General features: G+C 31.4%; 1 protein-coding gene across 1 annotated transcript in view; it reads left to right on the forward strand.

The window, feature by feature from the left end:
* The window catches only part of LOC140434769 (uncharacterized), a 57,009-nt gene that overhangs the window by 28,981 nt on the left and 9,965 nt on the right, over nucleotides 1-18,063 (forward strand). The window contains exons 3-4 of the mRNA XM_072523271.1: nucleotides 9,134-9,258; nucleotides 13,694-13,910. Of these exons, the coding sequence (XP_072379372.1) occupies nucleotides 9,134-9,258; nucleotides 13,694-13,910 (342 nt within the window). The remainder of the gene's footprint in view (nucleotides 1-9,133; nucleotides 9,259-13,693; nucleotides 13,911-18,063) is intronic.

The following is an 18,063-nucleotide window of genomic DNA, read 5'->3' on the forward strand; positions in this document are numbered from 1 at the left end:
TCTGATACTTAACAAAAATAAAAAGAGAAATACCATTATTACAGATTCTCTTAGCTCAACAATGGCATTAAACGACTCTACTGTAATCATCCACTACTCCATCTCGTTAAAACAGAGCTGAAACATGCATAAAATATAAATGGTGAAGGTAGTTTTATCTGGGTACCTTCATATACTGGAATCGAAGGTAACGAGGTTATAGACAAAGTTTCAAAAATGGCACCTACTAACCCAAACGCAGACGAGAATATGAAATATCCTTACACCGACCTAAAATCATAGCCAAATTAATACAATATGATAGGATACATAAAATAACTATACAACTAAACTGTACAAAGTTGATATTAACCATCATAAAATCACAAAATTAAACAATAGAAGAGAACCAGTAACCTTTACTCGCCTTCGGATTGGTCTTGATAATTGGTTAATATACGACTACCTACTAAAACCTACTGATAAACCTATGTCTGATATGTGTAAAAGTGTGTTAATGGTAAAACATTGTTTATTGCTGTATCATAAGTATTATGTGCAACGCAAAATGAATAACATACCATCAACATTAAATAATGCTCTTGGAAAAGACAGTTACACACAATCTCGGCACCAACAATGACATTTTTATTTCTTAAATGATCAATGCCGTTCACCGTTCTTCGGAGGGCACGTTAAGCCGTGGGTCCCCCTGAGCTAGTGTGTCATCGACACTTGCTACTTCAAACAGCATTAAAGATGCAAATGGCGCCAGAATCTGCCCAAAAGGATCTCCCTGGCCAAAATGCCATACGATATTATTATATTATTACACTAAATATTTTGGCCCTACTCAAAGACTGCAAGCTGTTATCTAAAATCTAATATTTTACTTTGCATAGATTTAGTGCTATTTCTAATTATTTATTGCTATGGTTAATATTCTTTTGATAAGGTCTAATTATGTATTACAATCCATATATGCTAATAGCCCTGCTTGTTTGATGCACTAATTACACTTTTACACTAATTACACTTTACACTAACTCAAATGGTTTTGTTCGTTTGAGTCTTCTTTCTAACCCAGTATTATCGAGGAGCTGGATGGCCTCGATGTTTACGTGTTTATGGAGCCGTTATTCGTGACTACCTGCCATCTTCGTGATAATTTTATTTACATCTTTTATCTTAAGGTTCTTGTGAAGGTTGACATTTCTGATGTACCAAGGAGCATCAACGATGTTCCTTAGTACTTTATTCTGGAATCTCTGGATGATCTGGATATTACTTTTATTAGCACAGCCCCAGAGTTGGCAACCATACATCCATACTGGTATCAGTATTTGCTTGTATATCAGTCCTTTATTATGTGTGGACAAAACTGAATTTCTTCCCATCAGCCAATACATTTTCTTGTAACGGATACCTATTTCCTCCCTTTTCTTTTTTATATGGGTTTCCAGCAAAGCTTTGAATTAAGTGTGATACCCAAGTATTTTGCAGTAGATTTTGTTTTGGATTTTTTTGTTTGTAAAATTAACATAAATTGATTTAGACTCGTTTAGTTTGATTTTCCATTTTTTGCATACTTATGGATCTGTTGACAACTGTTATTTTTTTTTTAGAAGACATGTAACATGCAATAAACTGGGGTAACATACTTTAAGGTTCGGTCCTTCTTTTACCATATAGGGTGCGGCTTCAGATAGAAGCACCAACAACTTTTCTTCTGGCACTGGGTTTGAAAGAAAGAAGCTTGATAGAGACTCCTGTATGACTCTGGATACCCACATTATTGGTTTTGTACAACTGCTTCGAAGCTATTAAGTGGGTTTTGCGTTTGTAGAATTAATTTTTTGAAGTGCTCCAATCATTAGATGTGAAGTATATCTGCCACAATAATCGGTACTTTCATCCACAACGATGTAGAAGGTTTTCTCGCCAATTGAAGATTTTATTTCCTGAAGAACTGTCTCTTAGACCGAATAAATATTTTTCTTTATTATGGTTGACTTATCAGCAATGGTTTGGTTGCAATGCCTTTGTAAAAAACTTTTAAGTTGGGGATGCTGAAGTTTTCTTAGTGGTATGTTAGCTGCCATCATAGTTTTATACAAGTCTTCTTGAAAAACTTCCTTATTTGACTTAGATTTTGCACCCACATTTTGAAATGCATTTTTAACATTCTGTTGACGAGGCGCATATTTCATTTTGGCAAACTTCCCGATATGCAAAGCTGTTTTTAAATGCTGATTCACTTGAAACTTTTTCTCACAAACAATTATTTTTAAATAGGCTTTGCAAAAAAACTTTTTCTCCTCTAAATTCTAATTCGGAGATACCCTTAATCTACGTCGCAGTTTGTACTATTTTCGACATTTTTAAAACCAATCAAAACTCGCTAGGTATATAATATGTTAACGTACCAAAGCTTTTCGACAAACTAATAATACTAACCTTAGTCTAGTTATAAGATCATAAAAACCTCCTTAACCCTTAACCCGAAACATTGGTCTAACGGACCACAGCGAAAGGATAGTCTGCTAGTGGCGGCAACAGCGTAGGCAGCATGCACTGTCCTTTTAAATACCTTCTTAATAGTGTAGAACAAGCATAGTTCTGCAGTATCGTAGCGATCGCTTTAGTGTTTACGTCGTAGTAACAGTAGTTTTCAAAACGTGTAGGTCTAGTAAGCCAGGTGTTTCGAATTGCAGTGTTTTTATGATAGGTCTAGGAGGCCACTTGTTACGGATTGTGTACTGATAAACAATAAGGTATTTCATATTTTTTGTATAATAAACATAATTACTCTAAAAATTTTTAATTATGTAGTAATAATGGATAGAGCAGGACCTAGCGGAACTGGCCGTAATAAAAAAGTAAATCTGACTGACTCAGATTTTAAAAAGAATATACAAAGATTACTACTTGCCGACGATCAAGTTTTATATTTATCAGAGCAAGGGAGTGACGAGGACCTGATAGATGTTATAGATGATTCGGATGAAGATCCCGACTATGTAATTCGGCAAAGTGAACCCTCTAGCAGCGAAAAATCAAATTCAGATCACGAACTTTTGGAATTAGATGAACCGTTGAATGATTTACAATCCAGAACCGATTTTTACAAGTAGAAGGGGATGTGAACATATTCAAAGGAAAAAATGGTTTTCAGTGGCAGAGAACGGAGCCTCCGAGAAATACAAGGACACGAACACATAACATTGTCAGAGAATTACGAGGCCTAACAGCGGTAAGCAGGACTCTGGGAAATAGCCCTTCTAAATCAGATATTTGCAAGTTGTTGATTACTGATGAAATGTTAGAACAAATTGTAACATGGCCAAACCAAAAAATTATTATAATTAGAGAAAAGTTATCTAATTCGACTAAAACATCAAACTACAGAAGCACAAATATAGTTGAGTTGAAGGCATTGCTGGGCCTTTTTATGCTATCTTCAATTATAAAATCTTCTCATGAAGATATGCTTCAACTGTTTTCTAAAGATGTTTTGGGTCGGCCAATATTCAGAATGACGATGTCTTTGAAAAGATTTGAAATACTTTTGTCGTGTCTTAGATTTGACAATAGCATGGATCGCGAAGAGCGGAAGAAAACTGATAAAACAGCGGCTATTTCAAATATTTTTAATATTTTGTGACTAAGTGCCAGAGGCTATACACGTTGCCAGATTGTGTAATTGTGGATGAGATGCTACTTTCATTTAGAGGTCACTGTGGTTTTAGAATTTACATGCCCAGTAAAGCTGCGAAATACGGCATAAAAGTAATGTGGATGACAGATGCTAAGAGCTCGTAGTTCTATAATGGATATATATACTCAGGGAAAGATTCGGATGGTGTTGGACTTTCAGAAGAAGAACTGAAGCTTTCCAAGCCTGCTCAATGTGTCACTCGACTACCCAAACCAATAGAGGGCTCTAACCGAAATATTACTGCTGACAACTATTTTTCTCAAGAGAGTTAGTCACAGAGTTGCAAAAACGCCACCTCACGTATGTGGGGGCAGTAAAGAAAAATAAGCGAAAAGTTCCTTTGGACTTCCAGGCTAATATAAGTAGAGAAATTGGTACAAGACTCTATGGTTTCTCCAATGACATAACCTTGATATCATATGCACCGAAAAAAAAATAGAGCTGTTCTTTTATTATCCTCTATGCATCACAGCAAAGACAATGAATTGGGAAAATCAGAAATAATTCGATACTATAACAGTACAAAATCAGGAGTTGATGTTTTAGGCATGAAGTGTGCCAATTATACTGCAAACCGCCGGACAAGGCGTGGCCCCTAGCCGTATTTTATACACTTATAAATATAAGTTCAGTCAACAGTTACATCCTTTATCTTTGTTACAAAGATGATAAATTACTTCCACGTTTTAAATTTGTAAACGATATGGCCTTTGAAATAATTCAGCCTCATCTAAGGAAAATACTTGAAACAAATCTTTCCCGAGATCTTAGAAAGCAGATAGAGATTTTTTGGAAATAAATCCCGAAGTGCCTGTCGAGAATATCGGCGACAATGTTCCAGATGATAAGCTTCTCAAAAGAAAATTGTGTAGCATTTGTCGTAGTAGAAAAGTTTGCGTTACCTGTCTTCAAATTTAGTAGGTAGCTGTAGTATATTTTTTGTTTTATCTAGAAATATATATGTTTGTTTACTTAATTACGCCTAATAATGTTGTTTTCTATATTACACATTTTGATTTATGTAAGTATTATGTATGAATAAGTTTTTTTTTGCTCGTTTATACCTAATAAACCCTTTAATATTCTGCTTTTCTCTTCAAATGCTACATTTGTTTTTGATTTATTTCAATTTTTACCATGTTTGTTTTTTACTAATGTTTCTCATTAGCAATAAAAGTACTATGTTGTGGACTAAAAATAAATAACCCCTTGTAAATACTCTATTGTTGTCTAATGACAACAGTAAGATCGGGTTAAAAAAATATTACCTGAATACGACCATTTAACTTGGAAATTCCTTAAATTCTTCGACCTTATCAGAGGGAACTGTTAAATGGGGTTAATTATGGGGCTTGAGTTAGGGTAAGCAAAATAAAACGAAACGTTTTTAAATAGCTACTCAAGGTTTTTCTGGAGAGCTGGATCGTGGATAAGTGAATGACACAGGGACTGGGTATGGGGTAAGAAGTAGTAAAAATTCCTAAAATAATTAAACAAAATTTTTAAATTTTAAAGAACTTAAATGTTTGGTGTTATTATAAAAAATATTAAAAACTCAGTAATAAGCAGAAGAAAAATTTTATTAACCCACATAGTAACAACGCGCTATAAGTATTCGCTTCTGTCGGCACTCCCCAAGTGAGCCGTTTTTATTTTTTAATATCCCGGCAAAATCACTTGTATTTAATAAAGTTGCAAAAAAAGATTACTTCAACCAACAAATTATTAAAAATAAGAGATGTGCCAAAAACCTATGGAAAGTAATTAATAACTATAATAGTGTAAATAATAATACCAAAAACATAAAAAAGTAGTTATGAAAATAATAAATCAATTATGAACATTAATGATATGATATGAACTTAAAAGTATAATGAGTACTTTTCCGAAGATTGAAAAATACCTATATGCGCAAAAAATGATAATACTTTTATTTCAACTTCAATAGAAATGTAGTACATTGACCTGCTTCTTTTTATCAGATGTTAATGAAAATAACAAAATTATTAAAGATTCATTAAAATCCAAAGCATCAGGAATATTAGATAACTTAAAGTTCTATTTTAACTATTCCTATTACCCATTCAGTATATAAAGCTTTGCTATAGAAAAATGAGTTGAACAGTTTAAACAATTTGTGGTTATTATTATACAAGAAAAGGTGATCCTAAGTTATTAAACACTACAGACCAATCTCACTAATTGTTCACTTTGCAAGATTTCAGAAAAAGCTTTTAAAAAAAAGTCAGTGGAATATCTGAAAAAATTAAAATTAATTTCCAACAAACTTAAAAAAATACCTAATTACCATATATAAATAAACATATAGTTTAGTGGATAACAAAACACTAACAGCTTATCTATGCATAGGCTGGGTAAAGGCTTTTGACACAGTAAGTCACTTATAGTTACAATTAGGACCAATTTTATTTATGCTATTTATATCAAACCAACAAGATGCACTGAAAGATATCGATGAAGGCATAACGAAACACTATGTAGATACACTCATACAAGATTGTAGACAAAACAACCTACGTTAAAGGAAAGAAGTAAAACGATGCATTACATACGATGAAATCAGTATTATGCATCAGAAAACTGAGAATAGAAATTAGAACTAGAGTATCAAGATATACTTGAAGCCTGTATAATTATGAACGCCACTGAAAAAAACTTGCTAGTTTTAAAGATGTGGTGGTATCAAAAATTATGGAAAACATCATAGACACAACACGTAATAAACACGGAAACATTAAGAAATATAAAAAAATAAAAATAAATATTCAACACTATAAAGGAAAGAAAAAAGAGCTACTTTGTTCACATAATAACAAATAAAAAATATGAAATTATGCGATTAGTTATACAAGGGAAATTAAAAGGAAACAGAAGACCACGGAGACGACGCACGTCTTGGTTGAAAAATTTAAATAGTACTTTTGACCATAACTAAGCATACATATTTAATGCATCATTTCGATTAAAGTATGTTCCCAAAATAAAGAAAGTCATAATGATTAAAAGTCCAATAAAACCGCAGACTGAATTCTTATCCTATCTATAGGACATTTCGTTATTACACGTGCTTGCAAAATTATAACAAAAAGACTAAAGATCACCGTCAAAGAAAAAAAATTAACCACAACACATCAGTTTGGTTTTAGAGAACGCTATTTAACGATAAGAACATAGAACTAATAACATCATTAAAAAGGCACAAGAAGAAAACAAGTCTTTTTAGTGATCTTTTTAGATGTGAGTTAAGATGTGGATTAAAATAGAATAGAAATATATCGGAGCATGTGAATTTAACTAATAAGATATGGATACATGGTTATGCGTCTTGATGCAAGACTGTGTTGAAAGGTGCATATAAAGTAAAAATAAAAAAAACTGAAACTGAAATATAAAAAATTGTACTGGTTGCGTGGAAGAAACTCAAAGATCTCCATAGATAATACACTTTGATCTACACAGAAATACTCAGATCGGTATGCCTATACGGTACTCACCTCTAAAGATGCGCTAGCACAGACAGCATACAGAAAGATACAATGCTTTCAGAAGGAGGTATTACAGTGCAGCATCGATACCTCTTGGTACGTTAAAAACAGTTGCATTCAACGAGACTTGACAATGAAAACTGATAAAAAAATAATAACCAAACATGCTAACAATCATGAGCAAAAATTACATCAATATGTGAATATCGAGGCCCTTTAGATAACACAGAAATTGGAATAACATAATAAAAAAGAGATGATAACATTTACCATGAAAAAGGAATATAATAATACCCTATCTTTCCTGGATGTTTTATTCTTTAAGAACGAGACTGGATATGAGCCTCAGGTGTATAGAAATGCAACACACACCAATAGATATCTAAATTACAAATCAAATCACAATATTAATATTAAAAAGGGAATCATTAAATCCTTATAGGATGGAGCCAAAATTACTTGTTCTAGCGAAAATTTTCCCATTAAAATACATGTAAAATAGTAAACACAGAGTAAGAACGAAGACTGCAGAGAAACTTAAAAACAGAAAGTAGTGCGGCTTAATATAATACATGAGTGCTTATGTAAATAATTACATAAATTACCATGTTCTAAATAGTTTATCTGTCAACCTATAAAAACTGAATTTGGTTTACATATTGAAAAGTGTTGTTTTGTGTGTAGTTTAATAGTAAAAAGAAATAATACAATTATACATATTTGTGTAATAAACTCATTGTGACGACTGCACGAAAAAGAGGATTTTATTGTATTGTTCGTGGGTGCCACGTTTAATAATTACTTTGTTTCTCAGTGTAACTACAATTTTACTACTGTTTTGAACGACGTCTTCATTACTTTTCTTAGTGTACTAACTAGTGCAATTGTCATTCTCCCTCCGAGATTTCTGTCCTACGAACATCAAAGGTACCGACAAAGCGTTCGCTTCTTGTTTGGTGGTGTATTCTGTGCTGTAAGTAAGAGAGACCCTTTAAAAATTTTATTAAGTGTAACTATCTTTTAAATAAGTTTTCAGTAGAATGAAATAGAACTGCTCATTACCCTTTCTGATTAGATTGCTGTGTTAATACACCTCTTGACAAGTGTTTTAATAATAAAGTTAAAATAGAACCCATATATTATAATACGATCAGCAGAGCACACTCTTCTATTAGAAGAAACATAAAGAGAGTAATTGGAGAAATTGAATACCTTCAAAGAAGGATATACAAACTACATCCTGAAATATACAAAACATACCTAACTACCATAAATTTAACTACCATAACTTCATTTAAGTAACTTGATAAAAAAGATACTTAAGAGATACTGAAAACTAAAGAATAGAAAAATAGTTAATACTCTTTTTGATAGAAAAAAATATAAACCCATAATTCAAAAAAATAAACGTAAGCACTTAGCAATTGATAAACTCACCTTTCCTTTTCTGTTCTTTTATTAAATATTCATATTATATATGCATGTAAATTTACTTTTAAAACCTATTATTGTTATATTCACAATCAGCAATATGAAAACTAATATGACCCATGCACAACTTAACTGTTTTATTGGGTTCTATGGTTTGTTTGCGCTGAGAATATTACTTAACTACATTGTTAAAACAACACATATTATGGTACCTCAATTGTAATTATATTTTTTATATATGTAAATTTTGTATGTAAATAAATGTTATTACTATCTTTATCTGAGTTAATTCTGCCTGATAAATTGTTGTATACAGCATAAAGGTGTCTATTGAAAATATATGTCTGTTATGTAAGTAATAAATACTGTAATTTATTTTAAAGTTTTTTAATCTATTCTCAATGAGGTATTTAATATTGAAAATGTTATGTGGTACTTGAAAAATGCCCATTACTATGGAAATTACTAAGCTAAAATAATGACAATATAATTGTTCTAGTTTTAAAAAGAATAGTAAGAAGTACTCTCGGGCAGATTACTACTGCAGCCGCTCAACAATTAAAAACCCTTATCATAACCAATTGTGTTGAAAATGGATTTGCTGATATTGAAGATGACTTAAAGGTGAGATAAAATACAATTTAGTGTGTATCTTTTTTAACAACTTTTGTTACATATTAGCGACAACATTGTCATTGGCGTAATAAATTCATGATTAATATGTATTCACATGTTGGTCTCTCATTTTTTTTTAGAATAATCGTGTTTTTACCAAACATACACTGAGCAAAAGAACTTCCAAACTTGTATCCTCTAAATTAAATATCGCTAACTCAACATTAATTTTAGTAATAACTCTATATTGTTCTTACATGTTCGTTTAAACTTCTAAAATCAATTTACTTCTATTTTCGTTTTAAAATCTATTTTAATATCCGAAATGAAAACGGAGACCTTCTGACGGACCGCTGCAGCATAAACGAGATACGTATATACGTATAGATACGAAAGTGATGAAGTCGAAGAAAGCTGGGCAACAATTAAGTCTCATATCTCAGCGTCGGCTAAGGAAGTTCTTGGTGAAAGTAATATAAATAAAAATTAATCGTTCCCGCTCCATGCGAAGAACTCCATGGTTTTGTAGAAAAGTGAAGGAAAAATATAAAGAAAAGCAAAAAGCTTACCTGAAATACATACCAACCAAAACAAAAGAGGCACACCATAATTACAAGACAATTAGAAACGAAACACATTCACTTGTAAGAAAAATAAAAAATGATCACTGGGAACGCTTTTGGAAAAAAAACGAAACATGATTTTTACGGTCTGCAAAAGGAAATATTGCGCTTCATAAGAATCAAACAACGGAGGTAAAGAAATTAATAGAACAAAAACACATAGAAAAATATACGTGGATTAACTACCTAAAAAGCTATATGCAGAGGAAGAAAAAACGACGCTAGAAGTTCGGAAAATACTTGAAAACCTGAAGAACAGAAAAGCAGCAGATAAAGACCAGATAAAAAACGAGATTAAAAAAAAACAACATTAATTACAACAATATCGATGATATACACTTCTACCCAGTTTTGAGCACTAAACTGCACATCCTTAAAATTTGAAAATTTAAGGCAAAGCTATAATGTTAATTGCCAGCCGCCATAAGAAAATTTAAAACTGGTGGTGTATAATTATCCCGACACATTTATGTATACGAACATAATAACTTTAATATTTTTAAAAATAACTATTATATATTTTGAAAAATAAATGCTAATAATAATTTTGAAAAAAAAATGTCAAACAACAAATAAAATGTCAGCGCAATCCCGAGAGATAGTTCAGAGAATTGGCAGCACCCAATCCGTCATGACCGCCATGAAAATAATAATTTTTTTAAAATTATATGGTGTTTTATAAAAAATTGATGTAACCAAACTAGTAATTTTGCGAAATCACTACAGTGTTTACAGTTAAAGAATGTGACACACCTACATAAAATGTGCAACAGTTCGTCAATTTAGGAACTCATAAAGACTTTTCTCAGATGTAAAAACTTTTTTAAATAGTTAAATGTGACTATCCCAAATTGAAAGTTGAGATAAAAAACCAACTTTGCTGCTAAAGATAGAATGATCTCAGCTATTGTTTAAACCCTAACAAATATAAAGCAAAAGAAATGGAATGACAAAATAGGTCATTCAGTCACAAAGCAAAATTCCCAGAACAAAGAAAAACCTGGCAGTTACTTGTTGTGTTAAATAAGTAAATGATAAATTTCATTGAGATTTCACTGAGAATTTCAATATCATTATAAAGAGTACAAGGGTTCAAGGGTCTAAGGACTAGCAACCTCCAATGGAGTCTTACGTTGCCATGTAATCAATTTCTGTTGTAACTTAAACATCATAGAATTCAAACATGTACCTTTAGATAGCACTAGAATGAAATATTAATTTCGAAAACGTTCCGTGATGTCGCCCGATAGGGTTTTTATTACTATACCTTTTATAAAGGAATTGTTTAAATAAAATTTTTGTCATAAATGGTATATAGCCAACTACAGGAATTTAGTTTCCTTGTGAAGCATATTAACGAACTGCCTAGGGTCAAGATGCATACCAGACCACTGGAATACAGCTTAATTACCATTTGTAAGAAAGGTAGCAAAGATGACATCAAAAACTACAAATCTGTAGTCTACTACCAATTATATACAAGATATTTACAAAGATCATCAACAATAGATTAACAAATGCATTAAATGCTGCACATCCAAGATAGTAAGCTGGTTTCAGAAATAGATTCAGTACCTTGGATCATATCTATATGCCTCAAGACTAATGAGTAGAGCTAAAGGATATAAAATACCGCTAGCAATAACCTTCATCGACTGCAAATACTTACAGACAAGCGAAATCTATGGTAAAAATTTATGAAAATACTCCAGAATTTCCCACTACCAGAAACGTCCGACAAGGAGATGCAATCTCACTAAAGCTCTTTACTGCAACTCTAGAAAATATATTGAGCAAAATGAACTAAACAAATCCTATTTATTGATAAAGAATATCTCAGCATCCACGATTTGCTCAGCGATCAGCATCATGCAGAACTACAACAACTTATAAGCGACGAATGAAGCTAGTAATGAAGTTGGCCTAAAAATGAAATTGACAAGAACCATGCACAACGAACTAATGGATGTCAAAGATGTAATAATAAACAACACTGCACTTGAGTGAGTAGACGAGGGGCAAATCATACATAAATTTTAACTTCCAGAAATTAACAAAAAAATTAAACCAGCTACGGGCATCTTAGGTAGAAATGCCGTTATATTTCAATCAAAGATGCCACTCTACCTGAAGAAAAAAACATTTGATGAGTGTATACTACCGATCAAGACATACGGCTGCAAGACTACTAAAGTAAATAATAATAGGAAAACTCAGGTCCACTAGAATTACACCGGGGTACCCAAGAGGCAGCTCGAAAAATGGATGCGGAGTTCTGTTAAACAAGATTTAAGCTGAAATCTACAAAATCAGTGTAACCAATTTACAAGCCAATGCACCATAATAAAGCAGGGCATAAGAAGAAGAAGGTCCAAAAGGTGTCAAGAGATTAAGACACGTCCAAATTTAAGATATGACTATGATATAAGAAAACAAGACAGTACAACATGGCACAGAAAAGCGAATATTAGGCAATCGTGAACAGAAATAATGAACGATTATATAAGGGAGGCTGCACCTCCCTAAGACAGTTTGAAACTGTCTTTAGAATCTGAATATGTTAGGAAAAAGCAAAAAGGCATAATAAGTCTGGGTGCCTGGACATACTAGTATCGAAGGGTAGAAAAAAGCGGACGTACTTGCCAAGAAAGGTGAAAAAGAAACATTCATAGTTACAAAACCTTTCGTTTGCATCATAAACGGCACAACCGAAAGAACATTATAGGACTGGGTGAAACGGACAAGACTTTATCACTGGTACGAACAAGTGGATCTTAATTAGTCGCAGACTTGTATACATAAAACTTCGAAGAAGATCTACTAGATATGATTAGAAGCATGATATGATCTCAAGAAGCAAATAAACAAAATCAGACTAGCAAAAAATGAGAATTGCGGTTTCTGTCAGGCTGATGATGAAATGGCGAAACACGTTTTGTGCAAATGCTCAGGGCTGCATAGGATAAGGCTCAATACATTTTATCATTACCAACTCAAACCCTATGATTTTTTTAAAATGTCACTTAAGCTCCTAATAGACGTTCTTAAAAGGATGGGCTAAAGGGACAATTTTAACCTAGATATGAGCCATAGTAGACGTTTTTGGTCGAGTGGAAGGGTGGTGGAAAGCACACGCTCGTATTTAACTTAACCCAACATATAAACTTAGCGTCATTTTGGGGTTAAGCTCCTAATTCTTACCTCACATTCTTTTACATCTGCCCAAGGACATAGTAGCTTTCTGTGTGATTTTCAGTATGTATGTGTGTATTCCGTGTAAGTCTATCATCAAAATATCACTAGGTATCTTATTTCTTTGGTAAATTAAATCTCCCTCCAATTATCCCAACATCGGTGGTATATCGTCAGCGTATCTTAGACAGTAAACGTCTTTTGTGGACACATGTTCGAGAAGAACATCTACCAAGGTTACCCTCCTTGTGGACTGACTCCAACTGCTTTTGCTTTGATGGTTGCTTTGCACAGGCAGCGGAGTTAGTTTATTAGTGGAATTTATCTAAGTCAATAATCTTTCAACACTTTCAAGCGCTAAAAAATTTTTTGTGACTATGCGAAGACGAATATTGGAACTGTGGAAGAGAGTGAATTCACTGCTGCATCATAACAACATTGTTATTGTATATTGTGCGCCGGTTATTTAAATGTTTGTATAAAACCACGGCAAGACTATTAATCTTTGGTGTCTTTAATCAATAAACCAAACTTCGACAAACTTTTTCTTTTAGAATTAGTTTTCTACGTCTTAGTATTAAGTTTTAATATTAAATTATTTGGTATCCTAAATCAACTAATTTTTTTAGCAATCATTTAATGATCTTGAAGCATGTTTTTCTAAAAGAAAAATTTACGTAGACAATAAAGAAGACTTTATAAACAATATTAAAGAATGTAGTCAAGAATCTATTAAGAAAGTCAAAGGCTGTTTGACTAAAAAGCAGGGCTATTTTCCTGATTTTTTGTTAAATCTGGCAATTAAAAATGTTGAGATGTTTTATGATGATCAAGAAATAATAACCAGTAAGTATTTTAAGTCGTTTTAAATCATTTTAGTTCATCATTTATGCAAAAACAATTCAAATAAATTTTTTTTAAATGTTTTTCTAGATATTAAAAAAAAAGATGAATATGAAGATAGAAAGACGTGAGCCAAGGCCAATATACTGAGCCATGTAATATAAATAAGTAAAGAGTTTGATCTATTCCTGAATATAAAGAACACCTTATACGAAATTAAAACTCCCTAGGAACCAATAACCAGTATCCAAATAAATACACACGTACAATAACAATATTAATGCGCTTAAACACTCAATCTATAGTTAGCCCAGTCTTCTTATGCAAAAATCATCGATTTCACGGCAAAATTTTTCGCAGATATTTGAAGCTTTTAAGACATAGGTGGGGATTACTAGATGACGAATAGATGAAAAAGTACTCGTAATTTTACCTTGCGTTTTTTTAAACAATACCTAATTTATGGTCACAATTTGATTTTTTGTTTATAAGTTTTTTCCCTTACATTTTGCATAAACAATATTAATATAATTTTTTTATATCAAGAACATCTTTATTTTCCCGTTTTTTAAATTAAAATTAATAAATAATTTAAGGAGATATTTGCAAAAAGCAGTTTTTTTGCACTAATTTATAAATTTTATTAATTTTTTGATTAACAAAATAAAATTTTATTAATACATTTGAACATCGAGGAATTACCGTTTATTAAATTTGTGCGAAATTTCCCTCCGATCGGTCAAATAGTTTAAAAGTTATTTAATTTATTTATCCCTGAGGCTAAATATTTAAACTATTAAACTTGCTCTATTAATGATGCTAGACACACTTAGCAAAATTCATAGGATTCTTTAAGACTTAAACTATCTCAGAAGTTTTTTCGAAATTTTCATCGAAATTATTTACAAAATAAACGTTTGAAAATGGGATATGTTTTTTACTTATAAACAATTGTAATAACTTTTATATTTTTCAAGCTACAGACTTGTACGTACAACCATTGGATAGGTGGTAAAAAAACTCACATTAAAAAAAAACGTTCTATGACCAATAGGAATGAAGTTGGGGACTATTTTTTAAAAAATCATATCTCTATTGTTTATAAACATTAAGAAGTAAAATTTGCAAAAATTTTGAACGAAAATATTATCTTTATATTGAAACTTGTAGCTATAAAATTCATTAAATTTTTCGAAACTTACAGCCCTTCGAAACGAAGGTACTTTCGAAAGATCGACATAGGAAAGTGGATAACTGTTTCAGCTCGGCTTTTTTTTGAGATCGGAACTTCAAATTAAAACACGTAGGAAAAATTTACATTATACCGGCTTCCATTGCAGCAAAAAGCCTCTTTTTTTTTAATCTGGGGTAGCTCATCGAAATACGAATAAATACATAGTTTTCACTGGCCGGGATATATGGGAAACCTCGGAAAAATTGGGTCCATCTGAAATCCACGATAAAAACTTACTTTTTTTTTAAATTTGGCTGGAATAGTATCTGTCATAGTATTAATATTGATGACATAATTTTCACCTCCCTCCCCCCGGAAATTTAGGAAAATTCCGGAAAATCAACATATATTTTTTTTCATTTTGTACCAAGGATGTAATAATACTTATATATTTTATAAGACAAGTGGTGAAAAAATCGACTTATTTTATCAAAGCAGTAACGCAGATTAGATTAATATTGTATACCATATTATTTGTACGAAAAATAGAATAAAAATCAATATTGTTAATTATAAAAATACAAAATAATTATAATTATTATAGGGAATAAAATAATATAATGTGTAAAAAATTACCTGAAATTTGATATATATATATATATATATATATATATATATATTATAAAATATATAAGTAAAGTAACATTACATCATTGATATAAAATGAAAAAAAATATATGTTCATTTTCCGGGATTTTTCGAGATTTCCCGGCTAGTGAAACCTATGTAGTTATCCATATTTCGACGAGCTACCCCAGATTAAAAAAAAGAGGCTTCTAGCTGCAATGGAAGCTGGGATAATGTAATTTTTTTACCATAAATTATTGTTTAACAAAACGCAAGGTAAAAATACGAGTACTTCTTCATCTATTCGTCATCTAGTAACCCCCACCTATGTCTTAAAAGCTTCAGATATCTGGGAAAATTTTTCGACTTGTTTTTTTAACTAGACTGGTCTAAGTCGTTTTAAGCTAAAACTATGAAAGATTTGATATTACGTTGTTTTATGTCGTTAATACGTAGACGCTGAAGATTTTGAAATAATATAAAATTGGCTACGTATTTATTTAATTTTAGACCAGGGCAGTCCTGTTTTCAGATATATGTGAGAGGTAGCATTTCTGTTTTTACAGAAAAAGTTAAGTATTAACTTCAGTAACAATAATTCACTTTATGGTCAATTATTGTAATTAACCAAATAGATCTGGAACATTATAATAAATATAACACATTTAAAAATTACTTAAAGCATCAATATTTTAAAATTTCCTTTCTAATAATTTTAAAACAGTTCATTTTAAAAATGTTTTAATTTATTACCCTTGCTCCAAATTAGCAATAAATACAAAAAAAAACGAGTAAAAAAGCCATTTGTTATTTAATGTTCCTTAGGAACATTGAATACATTACGGAACTTAATAATTATTCGCCTTGAAAATTTTTATAAACTAATAAAATAGCACACCAAATTTCTATAAAATCTATTTAGTAGATTTGGCATAATAATTGTTGCAATTTTTTTTTTTAATTGAAATTTGTTAAAATCTTGTTCTCTGTTAAAATAACAAAAACTAGGCCATATAAAAGTTTGCCAATTTTTTTGCTTAAATAATATTAAATAATAAAAAAACACTTTACCTAACGCACTTTAAGAATTAAAATTGGAAAATTTAAGCGGTCTGAAGAATGTTTTAAAATGATAAAGAATTTTTTGGCTTATAAACATATAGACTATCTCGGTCACTATTATCTCCAATTAAACTTAAAAAAGGCGTCCGAAAAGACTTGGTGGAAAGCTTTTTAAAATGCCACAAGAAAATAGCTTCAGGACAATATTAAGAAAGCTTTTTAAAAAGAAAATAATTAAATTACTAGCAGTGGTTGATAATCTTTAAACCATTACCGTTTTCTTTCGGGGATCACTCTCAATCAAATATTTATGTCTTCCAGATATGTATAACATATATTATAATAATAAAAACCATCGGTATTGCACGAGTAAAATACTAAAACAATTAAATTGCATCCAATTTGTCGATATCAAAATATCAAAACGATAAATCGATTTTTTTATTTATTTTTTTTTTTGAATCCGGTTTAACTTAAATAAAGACACCTAAAGAACGCATCGCCGAATTACAAAGATGCTTTAGTTTTGTCATAAATAAACTTATTTATTTATACGCGACTGGTCAGAGACGAAAATGCCACTTAAACTCTAAAAACCAATCATAAATACAAGCTGAACTTTACTACTAAAGTTTACCACTTTTACTTCCTGCTTCCCTCTAAAACCACCCCCCTCATAGGAGAGAAAAACGGAAAAAAATGTACATTACATAATTTTAAACAAAATTGTTTTTCAGAACTTTTTTGTAAAATAATCCGTTCTATCAGAAAAAACAACATCAGACATGCAGATGACACCATAGTATTTGCGGACAACTAAGAAGACCTACAAGTTCTTATGAACAAAATCACATACAATACAGTCAACAATGGACTTAATATAAACGTTAAGAAGACAAAGCTTATGATAATTAGCAAGAAAAGAATAACAGAAAGTCAACTCTACGTCAACCAATCCCCTGCAGAAATAACGACGAACTACAACTACCTCGGCACCATAATAAATGAAGAATGGACCAACAACCAGGAGATAAGAGCACGCATCGGAAAAGCTAGATCCACTTTCAATCGGATGGGGGCCTTCTTCAAGAGTCAAAACCTCTCTCTTGATACCAAAGTAAGAATGCTGCGATGCTACGTCTTCTCTGTCCTTTTTTATGATGTTGAATCGTGGACTTTGAACGAAGATATGTGCAGAAAACTGAAAGCATTTGAGATTTGGCTATATCGGAGAATGCTTAAGATCCCGTGGACTGACCGAGTCATAAATGAGGAGGTCCTCTGCAGAATGGA

Source organism: Diabrotica undecimpunctata, chromosome 2, assembly GCF_040954645.1.
Source record: "Diabrotica undecimpunctata isolate CICGRU chromosome 2, icDiaUnde3, whole genome shotgun sequence".
In the NCBI taxonomy this organism is placed as follows: domain Eukaryota; kingdom Metazoa; phylum Arthropoda; class Insecta; order Coleoptera; family Chrysomelidae; genus Diabrotica; species Diabrotica undecimpunctata.